Source organism: Nelumbo lutea, chromosome 5 (genome assembly GCF_056320005.1).
Source record: "Nelumbo lutea isolate HS-2025 chromosome 5, American lotus-T2T, whole genome shotgun sequence".
NCBI classification, from domain to species: domain Eukaryota; kingdom Viridiplantae; phylum Streptophyta; class Magnoliopsida; order Proteales; family Nelumbonaceae; genus Nelumbo; species Nelumbo lutea.
Genome location: NC_142688.1, coordinates 11,025,858 through 11,046,397, shown reverse-complemented (window position 1 = coordinate 11,046,397; position 20,540 = coordinate 11,025,858). Strand labels below are relative to the sequence as shown.

Sequence of the window (20,540 nt, the reverse complement as noted above, 5' to 3'; positions counted from 1 at the left end):
CAATTGATCTGAACTGATTATCGTGGCTCTGATACCATGATAAAACTCAGATTAGATGTTCGTATATGTTCAAATCAGAAGAAAGAGAAGGAAAAGAGAGAGAGAGAGAAGGAGAAGGAGAAAGATAAGAAAAAGAAAGAGAAAAGTTACAACCGAACTAGCGAATAAAATCTCAAAACCTCTAGTCAGCCCTTCTCATACTCTTCTAAAATATACAAGAATTACCATTGTGCCCTCACTTAAGTGAGAGCCACATCAGCAGAGCAGTAATATATAATTAAACACAAAAGAACTGTATAAACATAAAAGAACTGTACTTGTACGGTCAACTCTAACAATAAAATTTAAAATACCAGGTCCATCCGAATTGAACAGGAAACCAAAAAGGAATCAAATAATCAATGAAGAAATGAAACTCAACGAAAGGAAATAAAAGGACAGCAAAATGAAATTCAGGGAGAGGAAACAAAAATAATGGAGGACAACGTACACAGCTCGTTCGAGATGCTTGCGGGCTTTCCAGTAAGCATAAGCCATGGTGAACTGATAGAGATCTGTAAGGAGGGGCGTAACCATGGGATTCGTTGGTCCATGGAGCTTGGTGTGTAGCTGCTGTTTCTTGAGCCCGCTTGCCTCCGCCTCCATTGTTTTCTGCAGAAAGCCTAGGGTTCTTTTATTCCACTTATTATTCGTCTTTTGTTTTTTGCCGTCTGGATGACGCGCAGAAGAGAGCGGATGAAGCGGAAGGTCATCATTTGTGGTCTATATATATCAGATTCATATGTTCTATTAAATTTTATATTTATTTAATTAAAATATATGTTTTTTGTCCTATGTTTTCATGTTTATAGTTAGAGAGGAGTCAGGAGAGGATAGAGATGTGGTGGTCGTTAATTCGTTATACGGTTGCTTTAACAGTTCAACTTCTACTAATTCTCTCTTTCTACCTCACCAATGAATGTCATTGTCATTTACACACTTATATGCAGGGTATAAATGTGAAAAGACTGGGACTTCGATTATAGGGCTGCCAATGGGTCGGGTCAAGGTGTCCCAATCCCGAACCCGTTATTAATCGGGTATCGGGACAAAATCATAAACCAGAACCATCCCACCAATCATATATAATTATTTATAATAACAAAATTGATACAGTACGATCTGGGCACTTCTATGTGGCTGGAACTTGACTCCAAGCTATGACAGGCGGCACATAGGATGAAGAGGAACGTGAAGGGTTCCTAGGAGCTCTCCCGGCGGGAACACTCCGATGGCTAAGTTAGAACTCTGAGAAAAATTCAAGGAAAACACAGAGAGTTAAGAGAGTTAAGAGTGTTAAAAGTGCTAGCTTCAATACCTTTGCTTCGTGAGGGTCGATGTCCTCTTATACCAGAGCTCAGTCACATCAGGCGTAACCGCCATTGCCCTAGCCATTACTGTCGGGGCTGAGGTGGCAGGTTCAGGCTGTTGTTGTAGACTGCTGCTGCAAGGTACGGACTTGTTATGCATGCCATGCTTTTCAGAGACGGCAGGCACGGCACTGCCTGGCAAGAAATGTGGGTACTGCCACCAAATCCGGCAGGTACGGATGTCAGGCGGATCTTCCCTGCAGGCAGCCGAGCTACTTTGCACTGAACCACCTGGGGCTGGGTTGCCTTGCATTGAGGTGCCGAGGTGCTCACACTGAAGGCGAGCCTTAAGCAAGTACAAACAGGAGTCTCGACGGTGCTGTCCCGAGGTGTTTTTCCCTTGGGACACTTAGCCAAAAGTTGGGGTGCTCCCTTCTTAGAAAGGGAGAGCTCGGAGCCCCTTAGGAGGAGCTTGGGGCGAGTTGGGCCTTGCTCCTTGGTGAGCTGTCACACCCGCCAAGTCGCTTGGTCGGGCCTCGGCGAACTTGTTACGTCGAGTTGTGGCCAGGCTATCGCGCTGAGTTGTCACTTATGCCAGGTCATGTCCACGTGTCCCCGTACTACGAGGTCGGACCAGATCACCCTACATAAAAAATTATAACTTGATTTTTCATAATATAATCTTAATAAAAGTGACAGTAAAATAGTAAATTATTTATATATTAATAAATCAAGTGTTTTTAACTATGATTATATGTCAAATAGAAAATCTCCATATTATGAAAAAACTAAATGTTATTAGCAAAATAATTGGTTCGGGCCTGTATCAGTTTGGAACAAGAAAGAAAGAGAAGGGACTCGATTATTAATCGGAACAAACTCCTAAAACCAGAATTGACATTCTAGATTTGGTTGGTTCAGTTCTATCTGGTAGACCCGAGTCACCTGACCCATTGACAACCCTAGTCCCTACATTTGAGAGGAGTTGTTTTGGGACGAAAATGGAAACCAGTTTATACTCATCATGGGTGTTGGATTTATACATAAATATATATATATATATATATATATATATATGGAAGACAAATTTTATGGTGCATTTTAGAGAAATTATTGCAACATAATTTAAACAAGAACAGAGCATTAATAAATATATATTATGAAATATAAACCAATAAAAAATAAATAGACCACGTGGTGTTTTTAAAATTATTGATTAAAATTTTGATATAGCATAGTAGCATACTATAAAATTTTCCAATCCATTTATAATCAGGATACAAAATCCAGATGCAAACCTTATGATATAATTAGGGGGGGTGTTTGACGATGTTAATATTTTTGTTTTCATTTGCTTTTAAAATTGTCACATAAAAAATTTAAACAACATGATTTTTGCCTTAGTTTTAAACACTAATAACACATTTACAATTAATAACATATTTTCATGTTTTTATGTTAAGAAACAATTTATTTTTAAACCAGATGGTTTTAATTTATTCATAAAACTCACACCAAAAAAACTAATTCACATTGAATAACACCCCTTTATGTCAGTTTGGATTTTGTCAGGTTGTCGTTCCATTGACACTCCTAATGTAGGGTTACAAATTTTTTGGCTTTAATCTAATTTGTGTGTATGCATTTGTCTCATGGGACTAAAAGGAGAGGGGCTAGCCCATCCCCATCCCCATACCCCCATAGGGCTGCAAATAAATCGGATTAGATTTGATCCTAATCCGATATCAATCAGTTAAGAGGCGTATTCGGATATCCCCCATTATCTTAGTAAGTCGGATCGGATCAGAAAAGCCAGTTTGTTAACTTAATTAATCAAACTTGAAAACTGGCTGATCCGATCCGATCCGGTTCATTAATTATGAAATATTATATATATTATTATATTATATAAATAATATAATATATATATTATTTATATTACATGATATAAATATGATTTTAATCGAACTGAATTCGAATGGAATATTCAATAATATATTCAAATTTCAAATTATGCTCTTAAAAATCCGATGAATTTTTATCGGATTCGATCCATTTATATCCCTACCAACACACCTTGGTGGTAAGGGGATTTGATCCCAAGTTTCAGTTACAATTAGCCAAAAAAAACTCATGAACTGAACAATCATCATCAGTGGTTTTACATTTTACTTTGAATATATGTTGCGGACATTATACAAATTGACAAGCTTTGAAGTGAATTAATTAGGTTCAACATAGATATCTAAGTATATAGTGAATTGAAATTGAATATATATTTCACATGTCCAATCGGTTTTTAGGCTGAACGGTCGGACGGATGGTTTGAAAATCATGGTTATAGGTTTTCATACCTTTTTCTTTTTTTTTTTTCCTATCATTTTCTTTCAAACCAAACGCAAGTGGCTTTGGTGACAGGCATTATACGGAGGGAAATTTGTCACATGTGTAATGTGTTAAAGTAAAGGAAACACTTGTCACATTCTAAATTGAAGTGAAAAAAAAAAAAAAAACGTGGAGGTAAAAAAAGTAGGTCAGATCTGAAGTCTTCACGCGGGGCAATGACAGATGATTGTTATTTGAACAAGAATTCCGTGCCGTGAGGATTTCGACATCCAATCCTGAATTTCCCGATAGGCTGTTGTTCTGTCATGGGAAAAACTTTAGCTGTTGGGGCCACGTTACCATGAGAGTGGATAAATTAGTAATTATAATTAAATTTATTTTGATTAAAAACGAGATTGAATAGTGAACTATTTAAAACGTGTTCAGCCCAGAAACCCCAATAGCCATAGTTAATCCGAATTAACTATTCCTGATCTCTTGCCCACGTCTACCTATAACGGAAAAACTTTGGCTGAACAGCCTTTTCTGTTGAAAGAGTTTCTGGGTTGGGCATGTTACTAACAGTGGGCAGACTAGTAATTGCCTTTTTATTTATTTTGAGTAAAAAACAAAAGTATGTGTTGGATTTTAATCTCATCAGAGATTAAATTTAATAGGTTTAATTGGTCAATTACATGAGAAATTGTAACTGCACACTTGGTTGAAAAACCAGTTTTTTTCTTACAAAAACCCAGTTTTGAACTTGTCCCACATTGGAAAATTATAATTTTTGTTTTCAGTTTTTCAATAAGACTTGATTTACACTCCTTAAAATTAGTAGAGGAGAGTATGGGGATTCGATACCACACGTGTGTGCGGCGCAATGAGGCGCTTTAGAGAAACACTTTGCTCACACTTCACGCGCACCCACGTGGCTCGCGATGGACGGCTCTGGTTTTGGTGTGTTGATGATCGTTGATCACCGTTGATGAGATCAACAGTCACAATTCAATCAGGTGTGATCAAGAGGCACAATTCAAAATTAACAGTCACCAACTGTTAACTACTTTTTAAACAGTCACAATGTTTGAAATTGTGACTGTTCAAGGTGCCTTCTCTAAACCAGCACCAACATTTTCTTCATACCTCTTCACAAATTATTTATGGAGCATGAATTAGACTCCAAATCAAACAATTTTGAAATTCACACACACACTCTCTCTCAGTCCTGTTTGCTACAGTCTCACAGAAGGTTTCTTTGGAGACTCTTCAACTTTGCTGGTTGCAGATTCTCGCTCAAGGCTTTGTTGTATCATGGGAACGATTTTTCCTATAGCCCAACAGCAAACTCAGTAAAACTGAGTGGGGGCAAATAACGTTCTAAAGACAGTGTCTTCAAACGTGCCTTAGAGCTTCTCCTCCAAAGTTACAGTGACCCCATTATTCTCCAACAATTTTAGAACGCTATTCTGCAATGGAGGCGGAAGCAAGTATGACTTCGATCAAGATGATGAACCAAGATCTTGTTCGACTGGACTAGTTCGATGGAGCAAATTTCAGCCGATGGCAAGACAAGATGATCTTCTTTCTGACCACACTGAAGCTATACTATCTGCTAGACCCAAATCTGCAATCACTTCCTGAACCCACTGACAAAGACCTCAGAGAAACTAAAGAAGGAAAGAGCAAAACGAGAAGATGACTCACTTCTGTGCCAATGACACATACTGAATGCTTTATCAGACCGGCTCTACAACTTCTACAATGAACTTACATCTCCAAAAGAAATATAGAAAGCCCTGAAATTCAAATACAAGGTGCAAGAAGCAGGTACGAATAAGTATCTTATTGCAAAATACTTTGACTTCACCATGAACGACCATAAACCCATACTAGAGCAAGTTCATGAATTATAGGTGATAGTCAACAAAATTCGATCCCTTAACATCATCATTTCTGAATCTTTCCTAGTGGGAGCAATCATTGCCAAACTTCCACCCTCTTGAAAGGATTACAAGAAAAAGCTTTTGCACAAGGTTGAAGAACTTACATTGGAGCAAATTCAGCAACACCTTCGTATTGAAGAAGAGTCTCGGTTTAGAGACAATAGGGATAAGACCCTGGCCGGTATGCTGAACTCTAAGGTCAATTTTGTGGAAAATGGATCGAAAAATACTAACCATGCATTACAAGTAAAGAGGAAGGATGAGAACTTCAAGAAGAGCATCAATAAGAAAGAATCATGCTATGTTTGTGGAAAGAAGGGGCATTATGCCCGAGTCTGCCGACATTGGAAAGGCAGAACCAAGTCTGCAAACATGGTAGAAGACAATCTCGTGGCCATGATTACTGAAGTCAACATGGTAGAATCGTCTTCTGGATGGTGGTTTGATTCAAGCGCCACAGTCCATGTTTGCAAGGACAAGTCATTGTTCAAGACATATGAAAAAGTGACTGATGGCCAGGAGGTACAGATGGGAAACCAAACATGTGCCAAAGTTGCTGGAAGAGGCAGCGTAGAGTTGAATTTCACCTCTGGAAAGACATTGACTCTCCTGAATGTTCTCCATGTTCCTGACATTAGAAAGAATTTGGTCTCAGTAAATCTTGTTTATAAGAGGGGATTCAAAATTGTCTTTAAATCCGACAAACTAATCATATCCAAGAATGAGATGTTTGTTGGAAAGGGATATGGTTGTAATGGTATGTTCAAATTAAGTATTAATGAAGGAAAAGTTTTTGCTTATATTGTTGATCCATTCTCTTTATGGCATGATAGATTAGCACACTTGAATTTTAAATCCATAAAGAACATGGGCAATTTTGGTATAATTATTTACAGTAATGAATCCACTGAAAAATGTGAAATATGTGTAAAATCTAAAATGGCTAAGAAACATTTCCCCAGTGTTGAGAGAAATTCTCAACTTCTAAAACTAATTCATTCTGACATCTATGAACTCAATGGTGTATTAACTAGAGGAGGTAAGAGATACTTCATAACATTTATAGATGACTTTTCTAGGTACACCTATGTCTACCTTATGAGAACTAAGGATGAAGCCTTTGACATGTTTAAACTGTATATGACTAAAGTTGAAAATCAACTAGAAAAGAAAATTAAAATCCTTAGAAGTGATAGGGGTGCTGAATACTTTAAAAATGAGTTTAATTCTTTGTATGAAGAATTTGGAATAATACATCAGTGTTTTGCTCCCTATACCCCTCAACAGAATGGTCTGACTGAAAGGAAAAATAGAACACTTATAGAAATGATAAACTGCATGTTGTTAAATGCTAATGCACCCTTAAACCTGTAGGGGGAAACACTCCTAACAACCTGTCATTTACATAACAGAATTGTTTCTAGAGTTAATAACAAATGCCCATATAAATTATGGACACGAAGAAAACCTAATTTAGCATATCTAAAAGTGTGGGAGTGCTTAGCATATTATAGAGTTCTAGATCCTAAAAGAACAAAATTAGGACTGAGAGCTAAGAAAAGTATGTTTATTGGATATGCAGAACATAGCAAGGCCTATAGGCTTTTAGACTTAGAGTCCAACATAATAATTGAAACTATATATGTTGAATTCTTTGAAAATAAACTGTGTTCTGAACCTACAGAAAATGAATCCACAGAAAATGATAGAGAAACTTAGATCTCAATACCTGTTGATAATAATGAGACTGAAAGAAGAAATGACACAACTATAACACCTACAATAGGACTTAGAAGAAGTCAAAGACAAAGAACAGAGAAACACTTAGGTTCAGATTTTATCTCTACTCAGTCAATTGTATTTTTGGTTGAGGCTGATAGAGAAAAGATTTTAAATAAGATACCTATTGTCCTAAACATTAAAAATGATCCAAAAACCTACAGTGAGGTCATGACCTCTAGAGATACTGCCTTTTGAAAGGAAGCCATAAATGATTAAATGGATTCAATAATGTCAAATAACACATGGATACTAGTAGACCTACCTCCAGGATCAAAACCAATAAAATATAAATGGGTGTTTAGAAGAGAATACAGCACTGATGGAACTGTACAAACTTTTAAGGCTAGATTGGTAGCCAAAGGATTTAGTCAAAAGGAAGGGATTGATTACTTTGACACCTATGCACCAATGGCTAGAACAACTTCCATTAGAACACTCATAGCATTAGCATCCATTTATCACTTATCTGTTCACCAAATGGATGTTAAAACCGCTTTCTTAAATGGTGATTTAAATGAAGAGGTTTATATGGAACAACCAGAATGATTTGTTCTTCCTGGAAATGAGAAGAAAGTCTGTAAACTGGTTAAATCACTATATGGATTAAAACAATCACCTAAATAGTGGCATGAGAAATTTGATTCTTGCATCCTAGCTTTTGGTTTTAAACATAATAGTGTTGATAGATGCAACTATTCAAAATTCACTGAAAATTATGGAGTAATTGTGTGTCTTTATGTTGATGATATGCTTATTGTGGGTACAAATATGGTTGGCATAAATGAAACTAAAACCACTTATCTTCTGTTTTCAAAATGAAAGATTTAGGAGAAGTAGATACCATCTTGGGAATAAAAGTTAAAAAGCATAGTAGGGGTTCTGCATTAAGCCAATCACATTGTATTGAGAAATTACTTGAGAAATTTAAGCATTTAGGATTTAAAGAATATAGCACGCCATATGATTCTACTATAAAGCTAGTAGAAAATACTGGTAGAGCAATTGCACAATTTGAATATGCTAGTGTAGTAGGGAGCTTGATGTATGCTGTGCTTTGTACCAGACCTGATATTGCATTTGTCGTAAATAAACTCAGTCGATTTACAAGTAATCCTGGTGCAGAGCATTGGAAGGCAATTAGGAGAGTTCTTGGGTATCTCAAGAGAACCTTGGAACTTGGCTTGTTTTATTGTGATTATCCAGCTATACTAGAAGGGTACACTGATGCAAGTTGGATTACCGATAATGGAGATAACAAGTCCACATCTTGCTGGATTTTTGTCCTAGGTGGGGGTGCGATCTCTTGGGCATCCAAGAGACAAACTTGTATATCTCACTCGACCATGGAATCCGAATTCATAGCCTTAGCGACTGCTAGAAAAGAAGCTGAATGGATTAGGAATTTATTATTGAACATAAAACTTTGGCCTAGTCCTATGCCTCCAATTTTCATTTATTGTGATAGTGAGACAACTCTGTCAAGGGCCTACAATGGTAAGTCCAGACATATAAGTCTGAGACATGAATTTGTTAGGCAATTGATTCAAGATGGAGTCATCAATATAACCTATGTGAGGTCAAGTAAAAACTTGGCTGATCCTCTTACCAAGGGTTTAGCCAGAGAATTTGTAAGAATGACAACCAAAGAGATGAGATTAAAACTCTTTACTTAGTCACCTGTAATGGTAACCCAACCTGAACTGAAAAACCATCAGTATTGGGTTTAATGGGTAACAACAAGTTACAACAATGTGACTGTTAGCACTGACATTGAGAAATTTCCCATCACAACATAAACAATGTTGTCCGTTATGATGAGAGGTTGATATAAACTCTTAATGAAGTTCTGAAATGTGTCAAATAACGAAGCACATAGTGGAACTTCACCTATGTGAACATAGAAGTGGTGTCGCTTCTCATGAGGGTTTGGGTTTGCTCCCGAGATTGTTCATGAAACCAGGAAAGAAGCACATGGCCATAACAGTGATGAGCAAAACTTGAAACTCTTGCAGAGACTGGACATTTTTTGTGTGTATAGGTGTCTCCGGTCTGTCTTGAGAGTAATTGGTTTAAGGTCTTTCCACCAATAATTTTGACAAGGCTCTGAGATAACTATACTAACAAGAGGTTTAAGTTGATAAACACCTTTTGTATGCATAACTGTGTTATAGTAGTTTGGATTGAGAGAGAATTATGTAATTGATCAATCAATGTGGAGGATTGTTGGATTTTAATCTCATCAGAGATTAAATCCAATGGGTTTGAATGGTCAATTACATGAGAAATTGCACCTGCACACTTGGTTGAAAAATCAACTTTTCTCTTACAAAAACTCAGTTTTGAACTTGTCCCACATTGGAAAATTATAAGTTTTGTTTTCAGTTTTTCAATAGGAGTTGATTTGCACTCCTTAGAATTAGTAGAGGAGAGTATGGGGATTCGATACTGCGCATGTGTGCGGCGCAATGAGGCGCTTTAGAGAAGCACTTTGCTCAGACTTCGCGCACACCCGCGTGGCTCGCGATGGACGGCTCTGGTTTTGGTGCATTGATGACCGTTGATCACCGTTGATGAGATCAATGGTCATGATTCGATCAGGTGTGATCAAGAGGCACAATTCAAAGTTAACAGTCACCAACTGTTAACTATTTTTTAAACAGTCACAATGTTTGAAATTGTGACTGTTCAAGGTGCCTTCTCTAAACCAACACCTACCTTTTTTTCATACATCTTCACAAATTATTTAAGGAGCATGAATCAGACTCCAAATCACACAATTTCGAAATTCACTCACTCTCTCTCTCTCAGTCCTGTCTGCTACAGTCTCACAGAAGGTTTCTTGGGAGACTCTTCAACTTTATTAGTTGCAGATTCTCACCCAAGGCTCTGTTGTATCCTGGGAGCGAATTTGCCTGTAGCCCAACAGCAAACTCAGTAAAACTGAATGGGGAAAATAACGTTCTAAAGACAGTGTCTTCAGACGCGCCTTAGAGCTTTTCCTCCAAAGTTACAGTGACCCATTATTCTCCAACAGTATGGCCATGAATTGGTGAACTGCTATGAACGTGCCTAACCCATAAATTCTCTCAACGGGAAACCCTCAACAGCCAAAGTTAATCCACCCATAACACATTACCCCTATGAATTGAGAACATCTCCCCTTGCATAATACTATGTAGGGGGATGAGATGTGTTCTCCATCTGTGGCTGTGGTGTTATGTAGGAAGACGTGAACAGAGTTTGTGTGGGTAGGAGATCCACACTTGGTATTAATAAGTTGTTGATGGAAAGTTGAGATCTTCTGCCAACAAAACACATTCCAACACCTTGTCAACTTGATTTAACACCGTGTATGTCATCAAGAGACTGGGACCCACCATAAAATGGGACCCATAATGTATGAAAGATGCAGGGTGAGATTGGATCGGACCAAACAAAGTACTCTCAACGTTGTCTCAACATCCACTCGTTGATGGGGTATCTAATACCAACAAAGTACTCTCAACACTGTCTCAACATCCACTAGAGCCGTATATTGAAAACATGGTTTTCAAAATTGGATCGGACCAAACGGTCAGAACAAAAAATCGGGAACCTTCCATTTTACCAAAAAACTTTTATTTTGCCAAAAACCATTGATTTGGTTAGCAAACCATTGACTTGGGTAGTCGAACCCTTCAACAATTTGGTCATTTTTTTATTTTTTTAAAATTTTTATTTTTTGTCTGAATAGGACACCCATTCAGTCCGAACGGTTGGACCGTTCGACCCAAGAACTGGACCCTAACTGGTTCATTATCCATTCGGTTTTAAAAATCTTATTCAAAAATATCTCTCTTCTCATTTACGAGGGGATGTTCTCAATGTGTGACTATTAGGGGTGACCACGAGCCGAGTTCTTCACGAACTAGTTGAGCTCAGCTCAGCTCGGTTTCAACTGAGCTTCGAGTTGAGCTCGAGCCCAATTTATAGGCTCGATTAATAAACGAGCCAAGCTGGAGCCTAATAGAGCTCGGTTCATGAGACTCATGAGCTGAGCTCGAAAATATATAAAAAATATATATATATATATAATATATATATATATATATATATATATATATATATATATATATATATATATATATAATGTAGTTTTTAAAACCGGTTTTCTCAATCCGGTTTTCTATATATATATGCATATCTAATAACGCAAGCATAAATTTAAAAGGTGACCGGTTTTCTCAATCCGATCTGGTCCGGTTTTGAAAACAGTGCATAAAGGTCTTCCACATCTCTAGTAAACAAGCTTTTTAAAACCAGACCGGATAGGAAACTGTTCTGGGTTCTGGTTCTCAAGCCGAACAATTCGGCCGTCCGGTTTGAATGAATGGTTTACTCTGACAAAAAAAATTAAGAAAACAAAAAATGACCAAAAACTATTGTTCAGGTCAATATTTTTGACAATTTGATCGCTCAAGTTAATAATTTTCTCACCAAATAAACGGTTTTTGGCCAAAAGACGAATTTTAAGGTAAAATGGAACCGATTGGATGACCATTTTCGTTCAATTGTTTACGTCAATAAATTCAGAGTGTCATTTTCGTTCAATTGTTGAACCATTGAAAAAGTTAGCCCCAGAAGAAGGACAAAATAGAAACCAAACTTTCTTCATCATTGCTTACTGTTGGTGCATGGATTTGAAAACTAGTTTTTAATTGATGACTTTTGCTTCATCTGGACTCTCGTTTATCCAATTATCCCCACTGACTCATGTTTCACACATTCAATCAACCACATAAACACGTTCTCTTTTTTCCAGTATGTACATCTAATCAAATAATTGCGGCTTATCCATCCACCCCATCCCATTTGATCCAAATGTTACTTTAAACATCATTCATCACTATCACTATCATTAACGCCATCACTATTATATCATTTATTAATTCATCTCTATTTTATATTACAGTTTGACCACAGGAAATATGGATTGCATCCGCTGTGGGGCTTTTCGAAATTTGAGTTCATTTGTTGGCTGTGCAAATCTAAACCCCATCCAATTCAGTTTTGGATCGGCTTTGTTTGTCGTTGTGATTCATACTCTTACCTGATGTAAAATTTGCTCTTATTCTCATTTACATTTATTGATATTTGACAGTGCAAAGTTTGCATTTCAAAAACTGATGTAAATTTTATATTATTTCTTCTTTCTTGTAAATAGAATTGAAGGTTATCATTTATCAACAACACCTATAAGAAATAATTTGTTGGAAGTTGAAGGGGTTAGAAGGACAAGGCGTAAGATAAAAAAAAAGGCACGAGTAAAATTAGTAAGAAATGAAATGATTTAATGCCAATAATTTTACAATGGATATGACATTAAACACAATGAACTAAATTGACCCCTTATAGTTGTGATAAGGTTTGGATGATGGTGATGATAATTCGTATCTCTTGCACTTCTTCCTACACTTTTTCTTGCATTTTCATTTAATATATGGCAGATTTTCTGTTACATTTGTGTAAAACATGGTTATGAATTTAAATGGAATGCCTGTTTCACTGTCCATCTGTTTCAATGAATAGTGAAATTCTAAAAATTAGATAATGACGGTATTTGGTATGGCTTCCATTTATTTGAAAATGATGTTATGTCATCGCCATGTATGCATTTGTCCCATCATGCTATTTCATACACTTATTAATCTTATAAATGTTTGTCTTGTTTTAGGTGCAAGCCAACCACTGAAGGAAGTTTTATTTTAATGCTTCCCCCAACACAAAGGCGTCTAGCTGTCAATAAATACAAAAAAAAAAAAAAAAAAACACTTCCCAAATAACACCAAATTCTGCATCTGCTTCACTAAATTGATCTCCCACCTGCACCAAATAAAAATTAACTTATCAAGTGTAGATACACAAAAAACAAAATAGCTGAACCCAGATTGCTAATTTGCACTCTCCAAATGGAGCCTTGACACGAAGCCACCATCAAAGAGAATGACACATTCATTATTTGTGACTGATGAAAGGGTTCGACTATGCTGATAAGATATGATATTCAAAAAACTTTGATCAATTAATTCTATCAAAAACATGGTAATCAATGAGGTTTTATTTATCAGAATTCATGGATTGATTTTGATTGGTAAAAAATCTTCCAAAACTAAGTCTTTATGATAATGTAGATTCATTGATGAAAATATGTCACTAGTTGTTGTGGTAATGATATAATTCCAGGGCCAAGCCAAAGGAAAAGTATGGTAATGATATAATTCCTGGGCCAAGCCAAAGAAAAAGAATACAAAATACTATTAATATTTCTAAGAATCCAATAAAATGATTGATTAACATAAGCAATTCTATCATTTCTAGCCTTCCAAATCTATTATAGTTTTACTTCTATAAATATTAGAACGACAAGTATGAAGCAAGAACCCAGCCATTGAGTATATATAGTTTCAATTAAATAATTGGACAAGATTTTTTATATCTTATTATAGTAGTTAGATTTTGTCTTCACAAAGTTGGTCCTTATAATATTTGCAGTCATGCATTGGGAATATCTTTGTATTTGTATATTTTCATTTATGGGAAGATCTTTGAACATCTAGAAGGGTTGTAAAGAGGGTGTAAAGACCCTATAGGATTTGGTACAAAGTTGTTGCATAGTTTTTCATACATCTTCGCACTTAGAGTGTATTCATCTTCTCATAAATGTGTAGGCCAATTGAATAAGTTGGTAGGTCCCATGAAAAAAAAAGAAACTCATGCTTGCGTTACAACATTAATATACCCACAGAAAATAAGGATTCTTGAGCATTATTTACTTAGATAAACAATACTTTCGTAAAACCTGAGTATAAATAAATTTCTTATTATCGTGTAAAATTGCTAACACATGATGATGAAACAATATTATTCCAATAATAATACTTTTTTATGGATAAAACGTGCATTGATGAACACCCCCTTAAATAAATGACTTACCATTTAACCAACGAGGTCTTAGAATTTTCTAACGCGTTATTTATTTTTTTATTTTAAAAAACAAAACCATATACGTTGATAAATATCCCCTTGTTTATTAGGTTGGTACAGGATCTACCCTAAGTCAGACCAAGTGACCAACGCGCCCCATCAACAGCACCGATACCATTTGCTATTCAATGTATTTTTTATTACTTTTTTATACACCAAAAAAAAATCTAAGTTATTTCCATTGATTCATGTTGTCATAATTGATTGATTAGATGATTACGTGTTTCTCCTTTTTTATTGTTTTTTATTTTTGAAGTTTATAAAATTAATTCATAGGTTTTCTCTCTCATCTTTTCATACCTGTTTTTTTGGTCTTTTCTAAAATTCCCACATCCCCACTATTATTTACCCAACCAAAATCGTTTTTATATCTTGCATTTTATATCTTATCTCTAATTTATTTTTTGGGTAAAATATAAATTCCTTAAAGTTTCTGGCATCATAATAAAAATCTTTACTATAATTTTACTTTAGTAAAAACCTTTCCTCTATTGTTAAAAAATTTAACAAATACATCCCTTCCGTCAATGATCAAGACGGAAAACGTTAAAACAATATATTTTTTTAAATACCTATTTTACCCTTTTATGAATACTGTTTATCTTCTTCCTCACGATGCACGTACACCGATCATCGGACGCATGCTAGATTTGCGGCTGATGTCAATCACCAAGTCAAGTTCTTCTTGTTCGATGACGATATCTGTGTTCAGATGGAGCTTCCTCGCTATCAAAGAAAGTGAGACGTATTCCGCGTCTTTATAACCGTTGCAGACAAGAAAAGCTTCAGGATTGCCTTTGCACAGACAGCTCATCGCAAGGAGGAGCTCGGGTTTCGGTCCAGCTTCGAGGCCGAACCGGAAGGGCTGTCCAAACTCAACAAACGTGAGCTTTTTGACATAATCCAGCTGATTTGAATCCCTTGGAATTGCTTGTACGATTGTACCAACCGGAATGGTCTTGCCCCTATTTCCTCAAGCTGAGAATAACAGATTGACCACAACAACTGTATGGGATCTTATGAAGGAAATTCCGCTGAATCCGACGTCCATCTGGAAACCGACCACGAGCTCCTCCACCTCCCTTCGTTAGAAAATAACATAGGGATCCAGCCCTCTCTCTCTCGGGATTTCTACTTACCGGGTTAAGAGTATTATGTTCCTTGAAGCTTTCTTTGAGAAAGGCTGATTGTTCTTTGGAGAGTCTCAACTTCTTCCTAGTCAGGCCGTTCTCCTCCTCGTCACTGGCTCTTGAGGACACTCTCTCCGCCTCAACTTTATTTCCCGAAGCTTCTGCATCTCTCTTGTTGCCTCCACTACCGCCTCTATAAATGGAAAAATCCATCTGAAACGAAGAAACAGTACTGTTGGGAGAAGAAACTACGGCCCATCATCAGTATCCTCTGCCGCGGGCAACCGATTGACGTCGAACCCTCTCGCCATTGCCCCTAGGTGACCCGATGAACCTGCCTCAGAATTACCTGTGACAGCCCAAAACCCATCAAGACAAATAATACATGAAGGACGCCTAACAAAACAAAAGTGGAGATATCAGTGGACGCTTGGCCGCATCGGGTATTACCATTTTCTGTTGGCCATGGAAAGCATAGTTGCAAAGAAGAAGGCGGGTTACGAGGGACGGGACCAGGAGGGAGAAGATGAAGCTGAATAGGCGGATCGGTAGAATTCTTTTTCTCCTCCTCCATTTCATCTACATCCCTTAAAGCAGAATCCCGTTCATTAGCTTCTAGTTTCCCGTCCTCTCTACTGATAACAATCCCAACACCTAAGCCCATGCAAAACCCTAGACCTTTGGCGCTAACCTTATGACTCTTGTCTGCAAAAGCGAAGGCGTTCGCAAGGTTCAAAATATCAATACGTATCAGCCGATACGTATCATTTCGGAACCCCACCAATACGCCTCTACAGTGGGTGTATCGGTGGTCTGAACGGTTCAGGGTGTGGCAAGGACCCAAACCGGATCCCCTGAACTAGTTGACAAAAAGAAAAATAAACACCAAAAGGAGTATCGATTCGCCTGATACCCCGGTATCGATATTTTGAACCTTGGGCGTTGGAGGCGTCTCCCAAGCTCAAACCCAACTCCATCTCTCTCTGATACATTCCAATAAGAAACCCTCCACCATGGTTCTTCATCGGTTAGTTATTTCAGTACTCATTTTACAAAAGGGTAATATGGGTATTTGGAAAAGTTTATGCATAGGTAAATGTTTTTCATTTGAGTTAGTAACGGAGGAAGAGAGGTTTTTGTCAATTTTTTTAAAAGTTCAGGGGAGGTTTTTGCTAAAGTGAAACCATAGGGAAGGTTTTTATAATTGTCAGAAACTTCAAGAGAGGTTTTTGTATTTTACCCTTATTTTTTTTGTTAGTCATAACATCTCCTATTAGGCTGATTTATTTTTTGGGATGTTACTAAATGCATTTATTCCAGTAAATGTTTTATGGGAAATATTTATTTGAATAAATGTATTTATTCATATTCTTTTATTTTCTAGATAAATAAGATAATACATATTTTAACCATTTAAATTTATTATTAAAAAGAGACAATTTTGTCCCATACAATATTGGCAATTTCCCCGAATTCGGATCTTCTACCCACAAGAATCCTACCCACGCACGTCTACTCACCTTACACTACAGCTGTACATTGAGATGTTCCCAATGTACAACTGTAATATCAGTGGGCAGTCTTCCCCCCTCCGGCTGAACATTTATTGGATTAGCCACATGTTCAATCGCACATTGCATATTATTATCTATGCACCCCACCTTGTATTGGTGGTTTTTAATATGGACTTCTCTTTTTGCCAAATTCTAACATATAAAGGGTAGGAATAGAAATTTGGAGATCCTTGGATGTAATTAGCCACGTGCAAGATGCTTTAGGCTGTTTAGAAAAAAGACCAGACTAGAAACCTACTCCATTATGGTTGTTTGTAGTACAATACTGGGACATTATTTCCTAGTATCAGTGCCACAAAACAATTAGTCAATTACAGGCTGTAAAATGCTACACACCATGTTTCCAAACAGTGATGCCAAATGCAATATCTACAGCTATACATTGCATTTATAGTACTGATGCCGTAAAAAATGTTTTTGTATCATTTGACAAGTATAAATTATAAAACAGTGTCATCATTGTTACAATTATTGATGGATGAATTGGATCAAAGCGACCATCTTTTCTTTCAAATCAAGCTATATTTCAATTCTTCGAGTCAACCTTTTGGTTTGGATAGACCGATGAATCTCCAAATCCTTTTTTAACTAACTAACAGGGTGATGATTTTTTCAGGTTAATCAATGATCAGTATTACTGGTTCATCAGTAATTACTGGGTTCAATCAGAATCAGTGTTATATATCCAAACCATTATCGACCTTGCAAGTTGCATATGAGGAAAGAAAGGCCCGCACTCGGCTGGCGGTGAGAAATGGGCCGAAACCCAAAACCAAAAAGCCTGGTCAATAACAAGGCTTATCTCGAAAACCGAATTAGATGCAGTGTTGGGTCAATCTTTTAGTTTTTATTTTTATTTATTTATTAGAAGCAGCCAGCCAGCCATAATTGACTGTTGTCTGTCTGTTGACGGATCTCGATTAATGGATTGGCATTTTGGTACATGGTGGGGGAAATGGGAGTAATAAGGATTAGAGAGTCCAGATCTGCTCCTCACACAGCGGGCCTCATAATATGTCTTGGTCGTATATAAAAAATATTTCGAATATTTATATTTATTATCAGAGGGGAGATATTCTCAATACAAAGTGGGACGTGACTGTTAGGCGCATCTTGTGAGGAGGATATTGATATTCTAATTCAGTAGTAGGGAATAGGGAACAGGGAAGATTGTACAATTCTACAACACCTAACAAACCTTCTCTCTATCTTTTCCACCTTGGATTGGATTTGTCAGAATGTTTCTTTTTCAGTTTTCTCGTCCTTTCTTCGATCTTTCTCCTCTATTTTTTTTTGAATATTTTAATTAATGGGCGATTAAGGTATAGAGTATATAGACTAGAGTGGGTTGGCATCCTCAACCCGACTCCTGTTGACCTTATAAATCTCACCAGGTTTGGGCTTTGGACAGTTGGCAAACAGAGCCAGTACGTACGAACCGAATTCGAGGGCTGGACCTTAGAAATATGTTAGCCTAGCCCACTTTTATTCAACGAATGTACGTTTGCTGAAGAATGGAACCAAATTCCAACGAACCGCGCAAAATCTGGGGACAAATGTATTATGTATGTGCAATGTGTGAAATTTGTAATTGTACACACTACACAGTACAGGCACAGACATCCAGCTCCAGCCTAGAGAAGGAGAAACTCAAAGGCACGCGCACACGCATGTTACCGGGGCAATCTCTATGTCCACCAAACAATGGCAAACGAAGAAACTTCCATCTAGGTTTTGCTAAGAACTGTGCATTTTGACCGCCTCGATGATGGGTCCAAACGTGAATGGCACTTAAAGAGAATGGATTCTAGAGAGCTTGCAATGTGAGGACCACAATCTACACTACACATGACATGACACCCCTCTCATCGGTAATTCGGTATAGATATAAATATAGAAACTCCTAGCAAGATTGGAAATTGGAATCACACAAGGACAACTATAGCTGACTACTTTGCTTTATAATTATTAACGCACATAATCACGCGACGTTTGGCTCAATTTGGAAAAAGTACAGATGTAAATATATACAAAATAATAGAAAATATAAGGTTTTACCATCTACATATTTGCTTTTATACTCCTTTCAAACTCAGCCTTTGATTTGGTTTCATAAAAATTTGATAAGTGAAAGTGCATTGATTTGTTTTGGGCACATCCTATCTTTGATAAAACGACGCAGGACGCACTAATAAAAGAAACCATCGCTTCTGGGACCCTACCGGCTCGGACATAAGCCGATTTTAGTTGCAAGGACCGAAGTCAGGAACTCAAAAAAACATGGCAGAATCAATGTTGGGGTCGCATAAAGCAGACAGACAAGAGAGAGAGAAACATTGGTTCGAGTTGGACCATGTTTAATGTGTTGTGTGCCTCTCTTTCTCCCTTCCCAAGGCCTTTTCAACCCCACCAGACCAGATGAATGTAAGCTGCAGAGGAAAAAGAATCGGAGAGACTCCACTCCAGGATGAGGATGTGGTATTGTATAACGGTCTTCTACTTATATTTACCACCAAATTGTTCCTGTATTAAAATTTAAACAAATAGTCGCTTGGATGTTGGATCATCATCAGATCAGATTATCTTCATATATAGTTCATTTCATCGGAAATAAACGCTTATCTAGTGAAGGCAAAGACAGTCAAACATTCAAAGGCTTAGCTGGGAACACGTGCGAGTGGGTTAGGGCACGTGCATGGGGAAACAAAGGTGCAGGCTGGCCCGGCAATTCTGCCTGGTTGACTGGGGACAGGAGGGTCGTAAGGGCGTGGCTCGATGGGCGCACCTGTCGTCTCCAGCCCGCACGCGTGTCTTTGCCGCTACACGACACCCACCGCTCATCCCTAAAAGGCCCCAACCAAAAAGCCAAATCAACCATGTGACAGATTCTCCCGCCCCGCTCGTGTTCGTGTAGACCTGGCCACCTGGGTCTGGGCCTCTGGGCCTGCCTTATCATGGGCCCCACCCACGAATAGAGTCACTGATGAGAAAAGATTGGCATCACAGATCACACAGCCAGCTCACCTCTCGCAACTCGCAACCCAAATAGATATACTAGAATTAAAAAGAAAAGGGAGGCCTGAGAACCAATAATGTGAACGGTAGACATAAGGGGCCCACACATTTCCTGTGATCCTCATTGACCTTTGACCGCCACCCCGTGGTCCGGTACTCGTAACTCGTAATCAACGACGCTGGCCTGGAGTACTCCGTACTGGATCAGTTTCGCATACAGTAATAAATGAATGAATTACAAAGTTTTGCCCTTTATTCTAGGGCGATGTGGGGCCAGATTAGCAGAATAACGTTGGTGGGTTTGACCAGAGTTGAACTAGTGTTAGCTAGGGTTTCGAGTGACATTAGCGGAACACACGTGTGGGGAGTCAGATAAGAGCAGTGCTCGTCCTACGG

At 37.6% G+C, this 20,540-nt stretch overlaps 1 protein-coding gene and 1 long non-coding RNA gene across 5 annotated transcripts in view; both read right to left on the bottom strand.

Annotated features, from left to right (window-relative positions):
• Positions 1-753, bottom strand: part of LOC148850311 (nicotinate phosphoribosyltransferase 1-like) — a 78,424-nt gene extending 77,671 nt beyond the window's left edge. For 2 of the 4 annotated variants that reach the window (XR_016098691.1, XR_016098692.1), the window contains exon 1: positions 491-753. Coding sequence is in view for 2 of the 4 variants with exons in the window: in XM_088942580.1 (XP_088798706.1) it covers positions 491-645 (155 nt within the window). In the remaining 2 variants the exon portion in view is untranslated. The remainder of the gene's footprint in view (positions 1-490) is intronic. The other 2 variants (XM_088942580.1, XM_088942579.1) reach the window with 2 other exon arrangements.
• Positions 754-14,888: 14,135 nt separating this feature from the next.
• Positions 14,889-16,264, bottom strand: LOC148850310 (uncharacterized). Its single transcript, XR_016099809.1, has 2 exons — positions 16,006-16,264; positions 14,889-15,904 (listed from the first exon to the last, which is right to left on the bottom strand). It is a non-coding gene; the product is annotated as an uncharacterized LOC148850310 (long non-coding RNA).
• Positions 16,265-20,540: the final 4,276 nt, after the last annotated feature.